The sequence below is a fragment of the Erinaceus europaeus genome, chromosome 12 (genome assembly GCF_950295315.1).
Source record: "Erinaceus europaeus chromosome 12, mEriEur2.1, whole genome shotgun sequence".
Taxonomy (NCBI): Eukaryota; Metazoa; Chordata; class Mammalia; order Eulipotyphla; family Erinaceidae; genus Erinaceus; species Erinaceus europaeus.
The window spans coordinates 99,498,565-99,517,502 of record NC_080173.1 but is presented as its reverse complement, the minus strand read 5'-3'; the positions used below and the strand labels follow the sequence as shown (position 1 = coordinate 99,517,502).

The 18,938-nt window shown below is 43.2% G+C and overlaps 1 protein-coding gene across 3 annotated transcripts in view; it reads right to left on the bottom strand.

The window, feature by feature from the left end:
- The window catches only part of SETD2 (SET domain containing 2, histone lysine methyltransferase), a 69,707-nt gene extending 51,361 nt beyond the window's left edge, over positions 1-18,346 (bottom strand). For all 3 annotated transcript variants that reach the window (XM_060204842.1, XM_060204841.1, XM_060204843.1), the window contains exons 1-7: positions 18,300-18,346; positions 10,967-15,327; positions 8,273-8,404; positions 5,551-5,679; positions 3,178-3,301; positions 1,677-1,754; positions 80-177 (exon numbers count right to left, since the gene is read on the bottom strand). In XM_060204842.1, coding sequence (XP_060060825.1) covers positions 80-177; positions 1,677-1,754; positions 3,178-3,301; positions 5,551-5,679; positions 8,273-8,404; positions 10,967-15,327; positions 18,300-18,341 — 4,964 coding nt within the window. In that variant the 5' untranslated portion in view covers positions 18,342-18,346. The remainder of the gene's footprint in view (positions 1-79; positions 178-1,676; positions 1,755-3,177; positions 3,302-5,550; positions 5,680-8,272; positions 8,405-10,966; positions 15,328-18,299) is intronic.
- Between the last annotated feature and the right edge of the window lie 592 nt (positions 18,347-18,938).

The following is an 18,938-nucleotide window of genomic DNA, read 5'->3' as shown; positions in this document are numbered from 1 at the left end:
GGCGATCGACCCCAGATAATTAAAGGGCTGGGGGCAGGAGGAAGAGAAGGAAATGAAACAGAACAGAAACATTACTTACCCGTATCTTTGGAACTGATAATCAAATGTTAACTCTGAGCCTGAAGGAACCAGTTTGGTGGTAAAAAATCCGACCCTCAGCTGTCCATTCACAGTCCACTGAAATGCGTTTTGAAATGACATCAGTAACTGCGTGATCTGCGCTTTCTTTTTAAAAAATCATCATTGTCATCTGCCTTAATTATGAATGTGATGCTTCAGATAACAAAAATTTTAAACACATAAGACAATTACTCAAGTACCACCCTCCTTTAAGGACCTACAAATTGAATACCATCTATGATTTGTCTCTGACAACAGCAAAGCTACTCTGACTCCTTCTTGCCTCCAGGGTTACTGCTGCCCCGCCCCCAACCCACTGTGCCTGGAGGCTACTTTTCCCTTTTGTTGCCCTTGTTGTTTTATCATTCTTGTGGCTATTATTGTTGTTGTTATTGATGTCCTCGTTGTTGGATAAGACAGAGAGAAATGGAGAGAGGAGAGGAAGACAGGGGGAGAGAAAGACAGACACCTGCACACCTGCTTCACCGCCCGTGAAGCAACCCCCCTGCAGGTGGGGAGCCGGGGGCTCGAACTGGGATCCTTGAGCCAGTCCTTGCACTTTGTACCACCTGCGCTTAACCCGCTGCCCTACTGCCCAACCCCAACTCTTTTTAGTATTTTTCATATGTATTTAATATTTATTTATTTTTGTTGCCCTTGTTTTATTGTTGTAGTTATTACTATTGATGTTGTTGGATAGGACAGAGAGAAATGGAGAGAGATGGGGAAGACAGAGAGGGGAGAGAAAGTTAGACACCTGCAGACCTGCTTCACCACCTGTGAAGCGACTCCCCTGCAGGTGGGGAGCCGGGGGCTCGAAACGGGATCCTTACGCCGGTCCCTGCGCTTTGCGCCTCATGCGCTTAACCCGCTGCGCTACAGCCCGACTCCCCTCTTTTTTATTTTTTAATTTTATTTATTTATTTGCTCGTTTATTTTGAAAGAGATAGACAAATTGAGAGGGGAGGGAGAGCTACAGAGAGACTTTATGCGTGAGGGTGTATGCACTCACCCAGGACCACCACCACCCGGCCCCCATCCTCTCAATTTCTCTCTTTCAAATAAAATTAAGACAAAATGATTTTATTTTAAAATATCATGGGTGAAGAGTCAGGCAGTAGCTGCGGGTTAAGCGCAGCTGGCACCAAGCACAAGGACTGGTGTAAGGATTCTGGTTCAAGCTCCTGGCTTCCCACCTATAGTGGAGTCGCTTCATGATCAGTGAAGCAGGTCTACAGGTGTCTGTCTTCCCCCTCCCCGCCCCCCGCTGTCTCCCCCATCTCTCTCCATTTCTCTGTCCTAGCCAATAACAATGAAATCAATAACAACAACAACAATAAGAAAACAACAAGGGCAACAAAAGGGAATAAATAAATAATCTTAAAAAAAAAAAAAAAAGAAAGAAAGAAATCGTGGGTGCCTTTCATATAGAATCCTAAATTTATGGTCCGAACAGCAATCCTGCATGAGAGTCTGTCTGCATAACCATTGTGCCATCTACCCCTGCCCCCGAAGAGCAATCTTGAACAAGTAATAGAAATGTACATCAAACTTACTTTTTGAGTCTCACAGTTTGGTTCACAGCTGTGATTCATGAACCGAGAGCAATTTCCTTTCTGGGTGGCATCTATTATCTAAGGAAAAGAATAATGAGTTAAAAATGAAGCCTTAAAATATACAACCATTTTGCAGAAGAGAAGTAGTATCCTGCTACCACAAACCTTTCATCTCTCACACCACTTGACCTATCAAAACGGCATGTTTCCAACTGCTTCCTCTGCAGGGCCTGCTGCGATCACCTGACCAGTGTCTCTCCAACTGACTTGTAGACAGTCCTAGTCCTTATACAACATTAAGTCAACCTCAATTCATGTATAAAATCTCACATTAGGGGCCAGGCTGTGGTGCACCTGGTTAAGTGCACACATCACGGTGCCCAGGGGCCCAGGTTCAAGCCCCTGGTCCCTACCTGCAGGGGAAAAGGCTATCTCTTTCCCTCTATCTCCTCCTCCCCTCTTAATTTCTGTCTGATTCTATCCAATAATAAATAAAACGGAGTTGGGCGGTAGCACAGCATGTTAAGTGCAGGTGGCACAAAGCGCAAGGACCGATGTAAGGATCCCGGTTCGAGCCCCCTGCTTCCCACCTGCAGGGGCGCCACTTCACAGGCGATGAAGCAGGTCTGCAGGTGTCTCTCTCTCTCCCCATCTTCCCCTCCTCTCTCTACTTCTCTCTATCCTATCCAACATCAATGACATCAACTAAAACACTAAAAGAACAAGGGCAACAAAAGGGAATATTTAAAAAATAAAAATAAATAAAAGGATTTAAAACTTGCACATTAAAATCAAGATTAAACTATGCAATAATGCAGTAACTCTCAAACTTGACTGTGTGCCTGAATTGCCTGACTTAGAATCAAAATTCTAACTGGGCCTGGCGCCAGGCAGTAATGTAGCTGGTTAAGCATCCTTAATATAATGTACAAAGTCCTGGGTTCAAGCTCCCAGTCACCACTTACGGGAGGGAAGTTTCACAAGTCGTGAAGCAAAGTACTACAGGAGTCTCTTCCTCCTCTCTATACCCCTTCCCTCTCAATTTTTCTATTCTATCAAATAAAGAAAGGGGAAAAAAAAAAACTAAAGGACCGGCCACCTCAAGCAGTGAATCTGTCATGCAGGCACCAAGCGCTAGTGACAAGCCTGGTGATAATAGACAGACAGACGGCGGTGTAACTGTAAGTCTAACTGGGCCTACTCCCAAAATCAGATTCAGTAGGCTGAGCTGAGTTGTGGTCCACGAAGTGGAGGCAGCTCCCTGGAACGCACATTTCCAGACTAAATACAAAGGCAGATATGAGTATCTAGTTAGCTTTACCTTCTGTCCAGATAAAGGATGGGAGACACAGGCAGGAGAAACACAGCATCACCCCACCTCCTGGCAACATTTCTCGGTTGCACAGTGACGCAACCGAGTGTCTGCTCTCCTAGTGTGTGCAAAGTGTGTGCTCTCCTACCAGGGAAGCTACCTCCCAGCAGAGGCATTCACACTGCTCACCTCATCGTTCTTCAGAGCCATGAAATAGTAGTGGATGTTTTTGTTTCGTGCATATTCTTTTACCCGAGCTTTGAACTCTTTATGATCAAGTACCTCTCCACAGTATTCCAGGACAAAGGTGTTTCTGGCAAAAGGGAAAGAAAATAATAGCAGTTCCTACAATAAACAGGCAAAACACCACCCCCACGCTCATCTAAGTGCGCCTAATCTTTAGAGGGTTGTGAGAGAATAGCTGTGCTTCAGTCGCTGGAGTCCGGGAAATATCGGGTGGTTTATACATCTGTTTCAACTATAAACACTAGTAACTTTTTTTAACCTTCTTTATTGGGGAATTAATGTTTTACATTTGACAGTAAATACATTTCCCAGTTTCCCATGTGACAATACAAACCCTACTAGGTCCACTGTCATCCTTTTTGGACCTGTACTCTGCCCCCCACAGCCACCCCAGAGTCTTTTACTTTGGTGCAATACAGCAACTCCAGTTCAGGTTAACAGAGTGACTTTAAAGGAAGGCATTCAACTTTCATAAGAATACAGCTGTGGAGGCCAGGCGGCAGTGCGCCTAGTTAAGCACTCAAATTCCAGTGTGCAAGGACCCAGGCTCAAGCCCCTGGGCCCTACCGGCAGGAGGAAAGCTTCACAAATGGTCAATCAGAGCTACAGGTGTCTGTTTCTTTCCCTCTCTATCTCAGCCATCTCAATTTCTGTCTCTATCCAATCATAATTAAAAAATCAGGGAGAAAAACACACTCTTATATGTTGTGGCCGGGGAGATAGCCTAATGTGATGCACAAAGGCTTTCGTGACTAAGGTTCTTATGTCCCAGCTTCACTCCCTAGAACCGTCACAAATCAGAGCTGAGCAGTGCTCTGGTTAATAAAATAATTTTTTAAATGGGGGGTGCGCTTAAGAATGGAACTATGTTATATATTAAATAATAAAGTAAAGGGCTGTGTCTTACTAAGTTTGAAGCTCTGGATTTGAACCAACGCACCAGAGCACCCTGGGGAAGTTCCAGAGGGTGGTTTTCCCTCCCTTTCTCTCTCTGAAATAAAAAGGAAAAAAGTCTTGGGAGCAATGGAACCACACATGTTCAAGGCCCTGGCACCATAAAACACATAAAAAAATAACAGCAGTTTAAAAGCAAACTGAGTATGGTTAAAAAGAGGAAGAGACTTTTACTGAATTACATATAAAAAGCAGTGTGTGTGTGCTACTCATTAACTAGGCCAGTGTTTATCGCGCGGCTGCCAAGTATGCCGGATTCTCTACCTTGACACCTTCAGTGCTTTCTATCCTTAGGCCAGTTCCATTTTGTAGACTGACTGCGTAATATTTTTCCCTTTCTCTTTTTAAATAGTTCACAGGGTCTACAGCAAGCCTTGATAACTGCTTAGAATTAAATGAAGCCATGGGCTGGGGAGATCACTCACCACTGGAGTACAGGATTTGTTTCCCTAAGTGCCAGAGCCCCACCTTCAATCCATGGCACTGTAATATGTCAAAGCTGAGCAGCGGATTGGTCTAACATATATATAATTTGTCCCCCGCCCCTGCCTCCAGGGTGATCACTGGGGCTCGGTGCCAGCACTACAAATCCACTGCTCATGGAGGCCATCCTTGCCACCCTGTTGCCCTTGTTGTGGCTGTCATTGTTATTGTTGTTATAGTTGTTGTTACTGTTGGACAGGACAGAAAGAAATGGAGAGGAGAAGACATAGAGGGGGAGAGAAAGACAGACACATGCAGACCTGCTTCACTGCTTATGAAGCCACCCCCGCTGCAGGTGGGTACCTGGGGGCTCGAACCAGGATCCTTACACTGGTCCTTGCCCTTTGTGCCACCTGCACTTAACCCGCTGCACTATCGTCCAGCACTCATAAAATAATAATAATAATAATACGACTATCATACAAAGGAGTATTTTTTCCTAATTTGTTATTATTTCTATTTATTAGACAGCCAGAAATTGAGAGGAAGGTGAAGGTAGAGATAGACACCTGTAGCTCTGCTTCACCACTTGCAAAGCTTTCCCACTGCAGGTGGGGACTGGGGCCTTGAACCCAGGTCCTTGAACATGGTAACATGTGTGCTCAACCAGGTGAGCCACCACCCGGCCCCTCCTCCGTCCACACACACAAAGGATTTTCCGTGTCTAAATGTTATAACTTAGAAAATGAGCTTCTAAAATGTTGACTGATTTTTCTACATCCTCAAAGTACAATTTTATTTTTGTGACTCGACTGCTAAGTGATTAATCTGCACAGTAACTATTAAACTTCAGTGTAATAGACAAATCATTTTCCTACAAAGCATCTGACCAACTCCAACAACTTAACAATAAGTGCAGAATAAATAGACCCAACTCACGAAGGGAGGTCTCTCGCAGCTCGCAAGCCCCAGCCTTTCTTTTCTGTGAGTATGACCTCCACAGCTGCGTGCTGCTTTCTCTGGAACCGTCTATTGGAACAATAATCCCCATTTGGACACCGAGAAGAGCTGAAACGAGAAATGGCAAAATTCATCCAATAGTGCTGCAAGAGCCCCAGCACATTATGTTCTGAGATATGCGTTATCACATATTCACACACACACACACACACACACACACACACACACACACACACACACAGACACACACACACACACACACACACACACACACACCCCTCGGGGCTTAACTGCATGGTTAGCAGAGGTGCGGCAAACCTCCAAGGCAGTTTCCTCAGTTGTTCTACCATGAAGGAATTCCGTCAGTCACTCTTCACTATGTGCCCACAATACAGCCTCGTCCTTTGTTCACCACGAGACGTGGAGGTCTGTCTCCTACTTCCTGGGCCCCACGGATTCATCCCCAACGTGCTTGTGTTTGCAGTCTTGTTTTCTATCGTGTACCTTCTATTATATTCCACTCCAATCACCAATTTAATCTCTTAAGTGAAGTTAACTACTTTACATTAGCTCCCGTAATTGGTCGACATGAATGAAAAGCCAAAATCATCACTGAAGATACCCCTCTTCAGAATAAGCAAAATACAAAGTGACAAGACTCCTCCCTCCGTGGATATCACAGAAAATTAAATAAATAAAATCAAACAATCACTGAATTCTTTTTTTCATCATTCAATACTGGAAATAATGGTATGAGTACAATTTCACTGACTTAATATTCCAAGATGGAAGGTAAAAGTTTTTAATACTGAGTAAGGCCACAATAAAATTATCAACCATTTCCAGCATACCATCATTTATCACCAAACCAGTAGTGGTTAACACTTTTAGAGATGTTCCAAGGATGAAGTGTTCGTTTATTCAGTTAGTCATAATCAACCTTTTTTTTTTTTTGCCTCCAGGGTTTTTGCTGGGGCTCGGTGCCTACACTATTAAGTCCACTGCTCTTGGAGGCCGTTTTTCCCCATTTCTGTTGCCCTTGTTGTCGTTATTGTTATTGCTGAACAGGACAGAGAGATCTAGAGAGAGGACAGGAAGACAGAGGAATCCCTCGATTCCTGGCTGTTTCTCTGCAATAAAGATAATTTAAAAAAATTTTTTTCAAGAAAAAATAATAATATTAAGAAAAATTCTGCACTTATCTGTTTAGCAAGGGTGGCAGGAAAAATAGAAAGAACGTAGAGATTAGTTAAAATACTAGTGCTAACTTCAATGTCTCTGCTTCACACACGCGCACCTTTAGTTCAGATCAGGGTGAGCAAAGCTGTTCTCTTTGTGAGGTATGTTTTCCTTCTGCAACACTGTGACATCAATAAAACTGAAAGTGAGCTGTGACGTACTTGATAGACACTAAAATTAAGGTACATATAAATCACCTTAATACTGGTTTCATGTTAAAAGATAAGATATAGTGGTCCGGAAGGTGGCGCAGTGGATAAAGCATTGGACTCTCAAGCATGAGGTCCTGAGTTCAGTCCCCAGCAGCACATGTACCAGGGTGATGCCTGATTCTTTCTCGCTCCTCCTATGTTTCTCATTAATAAATAAATAAAATCTTTTTAAAAAATATAAGATATATATCTTTTTATTGAACAGATTGGTAAAAAAAATTTTTTTTTAAAGACTCAGTTTTAAACGTAAAGATATCTTCTCTTATAGGGATCCAAGGTGGCGCACCAGATTAAGAAAGAGTTAAAGGTATTTTGTGTTTCTAAGAAAACTATAGAAGCAAAAAGATCAACTGTTATGTTAAAAACATAAGTATAGTGGTCCAGGAGGTGGCGCAGTGGATAAAGCACTGACTCTCAAGCATGAGGTCCTGAGTTCGATCCCTGGCAGTACATGTACCAGAGTGATGTCTGGTTCTTTCTCTCTTCCTATCTTTCTCATGAATAAATAAAATGTTAAAAAAAAAAAAAAAAAAAAGCATGGGGCCAGGGGGTGGCACACCTGGTTAAGCGCTCATGTTACAATGCACAAGGAGGCAGGTTTAAGTCCCTGGTCCCTACCTGCAGGGGGAAAGCTTCACGAGCAGTGAGGCAATGCTGCACGTGACATTGCCTCCATCTCTATCTGCCCCTCCCCTCTCACTTTCTCTCTGTCTCTAGCTAGTAAATAAATAATTTTTTTAAAAAAGTATGGGTTAATTTTGAGTAAGATACATAATGTAGCCAAAAAACAAAACACATATTTAGGTAGTTTTGTATGTGTTTCTTCCTTTTCCTACCCGAAAGGATCTTGGAGCCTCCAGAATGCCACCTCTCTTTCCCCGTCTCTGTCATTCAGAAACAGAGACACGACAGCACTGCTGATGGAGATTCAGCTGTGCACGGCACTCACACACGGCTCTGGAAGTTGGAACATGGTCCTCTAGGTCAGGTGTCGCCTAACGGGCAAGCTGCCTCCTTTTACAACGTGCTGCTGAAGCAGGATCGCGCACGCATCCTACCTACTGGAAATTAGTCTCCTCATGAACACTGGCACAGTGGACGGTTAACCGCTTCTCAACAGTGCACAGTCGGTAGGAGAAGGATGAGCCCCTGCTCGTCCTCAGGTGGGCCTCTTCATCGTCATCATGCTGACTGTTTCGGGAAGTCTGACAGAAGGCTTTGCAATAGCAGAGGACTGTTGAGCCGCTTACCATTCGATCATGAGAAGGCGATTAAGACAATCTTCCCCGCATGCCACTTCCCCCTGAGCTCTTTCATCCTTAGAAAGAGGCGCACACTCACACTGCATTCGCTTGATATCGCGATGGGATTTGTTCTTCTTTCTATTGGGTAGTTTATAAAGACTGTAAGTCACTTGGCAATAATACAATATATACAATCAAATCAAATGTGCTAAGTCTCATTAGTTTCACATTTAAAGTTAAACATTCAAGATTTCCTGGCTTGCATTTTTGAGGCTGAAAACACTAAAAATTGAGATAAGAAAAAGAAGAGGACAAATCCTAGCCCTGGCAAATGAGAGGGTGCTCGTAAATTCATCACTTTGTACTCAGTTTTTATTTCCAAGCCTAACTCTGCTAAGCCTCCAATTCTGAGCATTTCAAACATTAAAGACTCATTTTGGGGCAGAGGGTAGATAGCATAATGATTATGCAAACAGACTCTCATGCCTGCTCTAAACGTCCGTCTTAATCTCTTACCTCACCTGCTGTATTCTTCAACACATGTTCCATCATAATCACACTTTTGCCAAGTACCTAAAACAAGTCTTGATAGTTTCAAATAAGCTTATGAATAGCAAAAATTATTTTCGATCAGTTAAAGCCATACTTACTTGAGTATATGAACACACTTACCCTGAAGAAAGATGACTAAAGGTAAACAGAAGATGTATTTATGAGTGCGTAAAGAGCTAGAGTTTTCAAGAATCAAGAAAAGTTTTGCTTTGTACTGATCCAAAAAGTCCAAGGACTAATGGATTAAAATGCTTTTCAGGAGTCGGGCTGTAGCGCAGCGGGTTAAGTGCACGCGGTGCTAGGACTGGTGTAAGGATCCTGGTTCGAGCCCCCAGCTCCCCACCTGCAGGGGAGTCGCTTCACAAGCGGTGAAGCAGGTCTGCAGGTGTCTGCCTTTCTCTCCCCTCTCCCTTCTCTCCCATTTCTCTCTGTCTTATCAAAATATGGCCGCCAGAAGCACTGGATTTGAAGTACAGGCACCGAGCCCCAGTGATAACCCCGGGGGGGGGGGGAAGCAAGAAAAAGAAAAACTTCTCACTATCGTCACCCTATTATACTAGCATTTCTCTTCCTAGAGACTCCTAAATGCACCAACACCTAACAGACACAGAGGACTCCCATGACTAAGGTTTCCAGTTCAATCCTTGGCAAAGCATGAACTCTGGCTTTTGTCTCTTTCTCATATGAAAACTATGAAGATGAAAAAAGTAAATAAACCATGGTCCGGGAGGTGGCGCAGTGAGATAAGGCTTTGGACTCTCAAGCATGAGGTCCTGAGTTTGATCCCCGGCAGCACATGTGCCAGAGTGATGTCTGGTTCTTTCTCCTCCTATCTTTCTCATTAATAAATAAATAAAATCTTTTTTTAAAAAAAGTAAATAAACCTTAAAAAAAAAAAAAAAAAGCTGAGTATACATAAATACTTTCCCAGGCAGAGTAGATAGCAAAATGGTTATGCAAACAGACTCTCCTGCCTGAAGCTTTTGCAAAGTCCCAGGTTCAAGCCCCCACACCACCATAAGCCAGAGCTGAACAGTGCTCTGGTAATGATAATAATAGTAATAGTAATAGCAATAATAATTTAAAAAAAAAAAAAAAACTTCCCCTGGGGCCGGAATAGCTCACCAGTAAACCACACACTTTCCCAAGTGTTGAGACCGGCTCAAGCCCCAGGCCAGCTGCACAGGGAGCTTCCCAAGCTGTGCTGTGACATCTCCTGCGTCTCTCGCCCTCTAAGAGAACCAAAGAGGAAAACGGACAAACACAAGACTACACCCTGTTTTTATGGAAACAGACTGAGGGCCAGGCAGTGGCAACCCGGTTGAGCACTCACACTGCAGTGTGCAAGGTCCTACCCAGGTCCCACCTGCAGGGGGAAAGCGCGAGCGATGAGGCCGGGCTGCAGGTGTCTCTCTATCTCTCTCCCTATCTGCCCGTCCCTCTAATTTCTCTCTGTAAGTAATAAATAAATACAATATTAAAGGAAGGAAGGAAGAAAGAAAGAAGGAAGGAAGGAAGGAAGGAAGGAAGGAAGGAAGGAAGGAAGGAAGGAAGGGGGCTGAGGAGCAACTTTATTTTTTAGACAGCTACAGAGGCAGAAAGAATGAAAGAGATGACAACACTGCAATGTGCTGGTAGCTGGGCTCGAACCTGCGTTGTGCACACGGCAAAGCAGCACACTATCCAAGTGAACTGTTTCAGCAGCCCAAGGAGGAATTCTTTTAAAGACTTATTTATTTTTATTGCCTTTGTTGTTTTATCGTTGTAGTTATTATTGTCGATGTCGTTGCTGTTGGACAGGACAGAGAGAAATGGAGCGAGGAGGGGAAGACAGAGAGGAGGAGAGAAAGACAGACACCTGCAGACCTGCTTCACCGCCTGTGAAGCGACTCCCCTGCAGGTGGGGGGCCGGGGGCTGGAACCGGGATCCTTACGCCGGTCCTTGTGCTTTGCGCCACCACCGCTCCCATTCCTCCAAGGAGGAATTCTATGTCACCAAATCTAAACAGTAAACAGGCTTTTCACATTTTTTAATTTACATTTCACCACACAATTAAATTTCAAACGACGGTGCTCATACTGTCTAATCTACTATTTTTCAACAGCGGTTAAAATCTGTCAGACAAGTTAAGTATCAGCTCAGCTTACCTTTCTGTTAAATAAACGTTTTCTTCAATCAGATCGAAGTAACAAGGCATCTTCCCTTGCTTGGCACATTCCTTCCATCGCTGTGAGTCCCTGAAGTCCTCCATGACACAGGACGGCCCCGCCAGCGCTGAGCCCGGGGGCGCTGCCATCTCCGCCTGCCCCTCTTCCTCTTCCGCTCTCACTTTCTTTCTGGCCTGAAGTTCGCCATCACTTTCAGAATCACTCTCCAATTCCTGCCTCCTTTTCTTAGGAGGACCTCTATCTTTCATATCATTTTTTTCTAAGGTTTTTGAAAACTCTTTCTTTTCACTTGCTGCTGTGTCCCTAATGGAGTTGCTGCTAATTTCAGGTGCTTGTACCGATCCCGTGTCCTTCTGAAGGGACAGAAAAAATTTACTTGATTGGCTTGAAAACTGAGGCCCTCCACGTTGATCCCAACCCTCCTCCTCTTCGCGGTCATCTGTTAAGGAATCTGGCACCTGGCCTTGAATCCGGTCGTATGCAACCTCTGTCCCCAGTCTGCCTGCTGACCTTGGATCCCAGTAGCCATTGCCTTGCCAGTAACTATGTGCCCCCCCAAACTGCTCTGCACTGTGCTGATACTTGTGTCCTGCACAGACTCCGTAGCTGCTGTCAGGCTGTTGGTATGTGGTGGTAGGCTTTTCTTGCTGAGAGAATTTCCACCCAAGGTTTCGGAGCTCTTCTGGTGCACGGAAGCTATCAACTCGGGAGATCTCACAAGCAAAACTTGATTGTGTTTTACGCGGTCTACTATCTGGGTGGTTTGAGAAAGTGCTCTGCTGTCGAGACTTATTGGGGATGTCTTCAAAATCATCAGGAGAATACACCGGCAGCTCTTCTTGTTGCCTTGAAGTTATTTTGGCTTTCGCTCTCTCTTCTGAATTTGGGTGGCTTCGAGGATCAGAGCCTCCATCTGTGTGGCTTGTACTATCAACTCCGTCGCTCTGAGGAAGAGCGACCTCAGACAGGTGGCTGTCTATTTGTTTTCTGGTGGACTGTGTAAAGGAGACTTCTGGGTTCTTTTCTATCCCTTTATGAAAGAAGAACTTGTCAGCTTGAGGACATGACTTACTGGCTAGACTCTCAATTTTCTCGTCATACGAATGTCTCCTTGACTCCAATCTCTCATCTTCCCAGTGGTCAGAATAGTGTCTGTAACTTTGACTGCTCTGAGAAGAACAAGGGCTTGTTTCTTCCATGGGCAAAGTAGAATTCTTTGGCACGACCACAACAGACTGAAGCCGGTTTCTCGGAATACTGCTATCATCAGAATCTGTATCTTCTGAGTCAGTGTCATCACCTGAGCTTTCAGAAGACCCAGAGTAATCTTCAGGAACAGTAGACACGATCTCTGAAGCATGGCCACTACTGTCACATTTTAAGGTGTAAGTCACACTGTCACTGTCTTCTACGTTTAAATTCAAATCACAAGAAGAAAACACAATTTCTGAGTCATCAGAAGTACGTGCGTGTCCTCTTCTTCCTTCATCTAAGGAGAGTTCTGGTTTCCCTCTTCTATCAGACAGCAGGGAATTTCCTCCTTCTTGATTTTCCTGCACACACTTTCCAGCTAAGCCATTATTATGCCTGTTTTCCCAGGAAGCAAATCCCCTTGCGGAATCAGGAAGATCACACGCTACTTCCACTGCTGCTTCTTGATCTGCAAGCTTTACAGACTCTGAGCTTTTATTCTTGAGCACAGGATCCAAAATTGGAGAAGTGTCCTCTCCACACTGCAAGACAGCTAGACTGTCTACTTTTACCCGTGGTGCGAGACTCGGAAGAGGTGAAGCAACACGTGAACTCCCTATAGGCTGATATAAATCATCCAGGTGACTGACAGAAGATGAATCAGTGCTACCAGTGCTCCGCTTATATTCTTCACACAGGAACTCTGAATGCTTATCTGTCAGATTTCTGCTATCACATACAATGGTTTCTGATTTCAAATGAACATTCATAAAGCTATTTGAAGAAACTGTTGCAACTGAAGGCTCAATATTTTCAGATTCGGAATGACACAAATTTGGGTTGCTGTCATTTGAAGCAATGTACATATCTGAATCTTTGGCTTGACTGAACGAGACTCTTCCATCAAGTGGTTCTTGAACTACTGTTTTGGAGCAGTCTGTAGTCATTACTGGCAGAGGCATGAAATTCTCTTGGTATGGTGAAGCTGGCAGGTCTCTTTCTTTAAATGGGCTTTCTGACTTACTATACTGAGTGCAGGTGTCATCCAAGTCTTTTTCTTGACATCTACTAATATTCTGCAATCCATTTGATGAAAGCATACGTGCTCTGACCAAAGGGGTAGATACCTCTGATCCAGTCACACTATCATCTGAAGACATTACAACTGTATCAGCTTTAGAAGTGCCGAGTGTTGTCAAATCAGATTCTGCTCCAGGAGATCCATTTACATTTAATTCTATGGGACAATAACTTCTTAATTGATCACTCTTCACCTTAGATAAGGAGTCTAATTCCTTAATACTATCATGGCTATCGTGTCCTATAAATTCAGACTTAAAAATAGGTAATTCATCTAGCTTTTTGAAAGTAGGTGAATCATTCATCTGACTTGATGCTGACGGAGACCCAGTCTTTTCTCTTTCAGGAATTTTGCTAATCATTCTTACTTCACTACCTTTTGAACAAGGAGTCTGTAAACTGGAAGAATGAGACTGTTTTAGTTCCTCGTTTAATTCTGTACAACAGAAAGAATTTTTAAATTTATCAGACTTGGACACAGACTTTAAAGAGGCAGATTTATAACGGGAAGCACTATTATTATCGTGCTTAGAATATGTTGACCCCCGTCGGAACCCCAGCTCACTAGAAGGAGAACAACACCTTTTCGTCACATCATTTTCTGAAGTCCTTTTAGATTCTCTCTCTAATTTTGAAGAATATTTTCCTCTTTTCTCTGTCTCTAAATAGGAGAGTTCAGTTTTGCAGTCCCGGTCTGATTTAGAGTGAGATGAGGATGTCCTTACATCTCTGTGAGAGGAATGAAATGAGGTGCGCCTTGAGTATGTCTTCTTATACTCATCTTCTGAGTCAGAACTGTCGCGTGCTCTGTTTTCAGAATAAGGCCGAGAATAACGCGCCCTCTCTCGATAAGGGGAACTCCTGTGGTAGCGACGATCAGAGTCATAATAATGGGATCGTTCTGATCGGGAATAGGATAAGTTAGTTCTAGAACCTCTGTCAGATCTAGAGCGAGATCTGCTCCGCTTTCGTTCTCTCTCAGATCTACATCGAGAAGATACATACCGAGTATCTCTTTCAAGTTTTGAGTAGTTAAAGTATTTATCATCTCTCTCTGTTTTAGATCGTGAAGATTTCCCTAAGTCTTCACTTTTAAAAGGTGCTAGGCTCCTTTTGGAATCTCTTTCCTTTTCAATGCTTGCTGAAAATTTTAAATCATGTGATCTTTGACTAGAGGAAGTCCGTACAGAATCTTCATCAGACTCTGAACCAACAAAGGTGCCTTCGGATTTTGAGCATTTCTTCTTAGAACCGGTTTTTTTACAGCCCAGACTATTCTTAGAACAATCTGGAATTTCTTCTTCCTTCCCAATATGGGAATCTTCCTTTTGTGAGGGACTATCTGGTTGCTCATTCAAATTTTGAGTTATGTGTTCTTCTAAACTATTGGATAGAATGTCCTGCTTAGTTTCCACTTCTGAAGATTCCGGTACAGTTGTAACTGACGGTTCTTTTAGGGTTCTAACTGCTACATCTAATGGTGGTGTCATCAGAACTGTTACTGGTACATGTGGCAGGGCTACTGGCTCTGTAACTGGTGCTGGTGGTGACGGTGTTGTGGCCTGGGGAGGTGGAGGTGGTGGAGGTGGAGACGAGGGTGGCGAATCTACAGTTGTTGATTCTGGCATGGCTGCTGGTAGTGGTAAAACGGGAGGTGGAGATGCCACTATGGCGGTGGTAGTACTCAGCAGAGGTCTAGATGTTACATGAAGCAGGTGTTTCTTAAAATGAATTTTGCCCAACTCAACCCTCGATTTTGGTGGGGAAGATTCTTCTGTAGTTAAGGTGTCTCCGGTGTCCATCTTAGTTTTAGGGTTCAGGTCTACTTGAAGAGGCGCAGGTGGGGAGTTTGGAGTATCCTGTGGCTTCTCATTGCCAAGTGCAGTCAGAAACCTGTTCGGCAAAGTTTTCTTCGTAAGGCTGAAGCTGAATGACACCTTCTGTCGCCCCTGTTCCTCCAAATTAACTTTTGTCTTGGTGCCTTTGGGCAAAAAACGGCTTGAAGCAACAACACCTTTGAACATTGGTCCTTTGATAAAACCTGTTTTCTGCACATTTTCAATCTTCGCCTATAAATCAATAAAATATGCAATTACTGACATAATAAAGTCATTTTCAAATGACTAGAATCAGTTTTAAAATGTCAGGGAGGTGAAACATGATGTTTAACATGAATTGTACTGACCTGCACAAGCATTTTTAAAAAACCACATGAAAATTGTCAGGCACACTCAGAGACTTGTGTAATAAGATCATAGTCACCACACCCAGTTGAACACACACATTAGCATGTGTGAGGACGTGGGTTCAAGCCCCCACTCCCTACCTACAGTGGGGGCGCTTCACAAATGGTGAAGTGGGTCTGCAAGTGTCCGCCTTCCTCCTCTATCTCCTCTCTCAATAACTCTGTGTATCAAATGCAATGTGTGTGTGTGTGTGGGGAGGGGGATAGCTGCTGGGAGCATCGGACTCATACTGAGGGCACTGAGCCCCAACAATAACCCTGGTGGGGGAAAAATAATTGTTCATAGCTTTATGACTATTTTTCAGGCAGAATTTTTAGGACAACTATATGGAAAAAAAATTTTTAAGGTAAAAAAAGCATTAGACTCTCAAGCATGAGGTCCTGTGTTCGATTCCCAGCAGCAAATGTATCAGAATGATGTCTGGTTCTTTCTCTCTCTCTCTCTCCTAACCTTTCTCATGAAATAAAATCTTTTTAAAAAAATTTTTTGTTTGTTTATGAAAACATAACACAGAAGATATAGCTTGATCTGAGTAGTAAAGGTGGTCAGTTCTTGTGTTCTGAGAAAAAATATCAGAAGCCATGACAAGCAGTACTCTCTTGACATCACAGACTCACCTAGGTGATGGTAAAAATAGAGATCTGCAGCAAAACTTCAGGGAGTACTGACTCAATAGAGCTGGCATCAGAGACAGACTTAAGAAATTCTGTTTGGTTTGGTTTTGAAAACAAGCACCTGAGCAAACATTCCGTTTTCGGGAACATCTCTCCTCTCTTATTTTGTTTAGGTGCCAAGGTCTCATGCACTGAGATTTCACTGCTCCCAGAACTACTATTATTTTGTCTTTTACTTTCAGAGGAGGGGAACACATCACAGCATGGCTCCAGCATTCATGAAGCTTGCCCTGGTGTTCACAAGTGGGGCCGGGGCTCAGACCTCAGATACACACACACACTTACACACTTTAGAAATTAAATTTCTATTAATTAGACTTATAATAGAATATTTTTTTAAATCATAGCCACAAGTTAAGCCTAAATTGGGAAAGGTGATACACCTGTCACTTGCAATAATTTTCTAATGTTCTTTAATCAACACTGGCTACTAAAAGAATAGTTTTCTCCTCCAACAAGTCAAAAATCATAGCTTATTTTGAGGTCCAGGTGGTAGCATACCTGGTTAAGCACACACATTACAGTGTGCAAGGTCCTAGGTTTAAGCCCCTGGTCCCCACCTGCAGGGGGAAAGCTTCGTGAATGGTAAAGCAGTGCTGCAGGTATCTCTCTTGTCTCTTCCCCCCTCCCCCACCCCTTTGGAACTTCTCTATCTGATAATAAAATAAAAATATTTTTTTAAAAATCATCTTACTTTCAAAATTATGTAGTAAGCATTTCAAGAAGCAAAGTATATGTCTTCACAGACATCATCATAAACAGTGGAATCTAAAGTTATTTGTTTTCTATGCTAACTGCCATCAGGGTTATCACTGAGATTTGGTGCTGACACTGTGAATCCTCCACTCCTGGTGGCCATTTTTTCCTTTCTTTCTATTTGATGAAGGAGGGGAGGGAAGGAGAGACAGACAGACAGCAGAGAGAGAGAGATGGGGTTGGGGTGGGGTGTTGAGCCCCTGGAGCCCCACCTGCAGTGGAGACACTTCACAAGCGGCAAAGCAGGTCTGGAGGTGTCTTTCTCTCCCTATTTCCCCTTCCCCTCTCAATTTTTCCCTGTCCTATCCCATAAAACAAAACAAAACAAAGTGCAAAATGGCCGAATGGAGCAGTGGATCAGTAGAGTAGTGCCCGTACCGAGTCCCAGCCCTGGAGCCAGAAGAAAAAAAGCTACAGGTGGGGAGGGGGCTCGAGCCTGGGTCCCCGTGCATGTGATGTGCGCACCGCTCAGCCCCTGCTATCTAAAGTTTTAAGAAACAATTCACTTTCCAAATGAAATCTTGCATGGAAACTCAATACCACACCAATAAAGGGAGGAAGAATACTTGATTTCCCCCAAAGCTGCCAGCTTCTTTTACCTTTTCTCAAACTACTGCACCTGCAAATTTTGAAAACTATTGGGGAGGGGATGGAAATGGTTCAGTGGGTATCGTACATTCCTTGTCCTAGGTTTGATGCCTTACACCTCTTACTTAACAGAACAATGCTTTACTCTGTTCTCTTTCATTAAAATTCAAGTCAGTAAAAATGAATAGTCAAGGAGCTGAGCGGTAGTGCAGCGGGTTAAGCACACATGGCGCAAAGCGCAAGGACCGGCCTAAGGATCCCGGTTCAAGCAAGCCCCGGCTTTACACCTGCAGGGGAGTCACTTCACAAGCGGTGAAGCAAGTCTGCAGGTCTCTATCTTTCTCTCCCCCATCTCTCTTGATTTCTCTCTGTTAAAAAAAAAAAAAGTGTATGAGTAGTCATAAAGATTAGTGATTATGTAAAGATTGACATGCCTAAGCACCAAGGTTCCACACCCAGCATGCACCTCCAGAAGCCAACGGCTGAGCAGTGCCCCAGGCCTCACAAGCTTTTGTTTCCAAGTTGAGCTCCAGCACCACATATGCCAGACTCAAGCTTTAGTTCTCTCTCCTTTCATTAGCAGATCTTTTTAAAAAAAGTTTTTTTTTTAAATAAAAACCACCTGCTTGAGACAGACAACAATCGCTGCTGATATAAGTTACTATAGCTCCAAAAATAAATATTCTTACTTTATTTCACATTCAAAATGACAGCTAAATTTTGTAATGTTTTCAATCCCGTAACTAGTGAATGAATAACTAATTAAGGTGTACATACCTCATTTTCTTCTTCTCTATTGCAATCCAACCAAGAAAGCATGCAAAAAGAATAAAAATAAATCATAAATACATAAAAACAATTTTCATAAAAATAATCATAAATAAGCAATTTACATGCAAGATTTACTAAAACCTCCAGTGCTTGACAATTATAGCTGAAGGTATATGCTACTGACTGGTTCATTCTTTCACAGTCAAAGTTACACTTAGTAAAACAGATTTATTGAAGATTTATACCAATTTATACAACGCCAGGTGCTAGAAATAAAAAAAAAAATCATAATAATAATAGAATTCCCTCCCATAAACAGTTTCTGGAAATACAAAATGGTGTTTTTATAAGTTATTCCCAGGTCCAGGAGATGGCGCAGTGGATAAGGTGTTGGGTTCCTAAGCATGAAGTCCAGAGTCTGATGCCCAGCAACACATGTACCAGAGTGATGTCTGGTTCTCCTTCCTCCTCTCCCTTCCGTTCATACATAAATAGTTTTTAAAAAGTTATTCCCACCCCTGACTGGTACAGGGCTGAGCTACAACAAAGAGCCCTCCTTCCTGGAATCTTCAGCCCAGTGAGTGTTCACAGGGCTTCTTGATTTCCTACAAAGGTCACAGTTATCCTGTCTCCTGGCTCTACCCT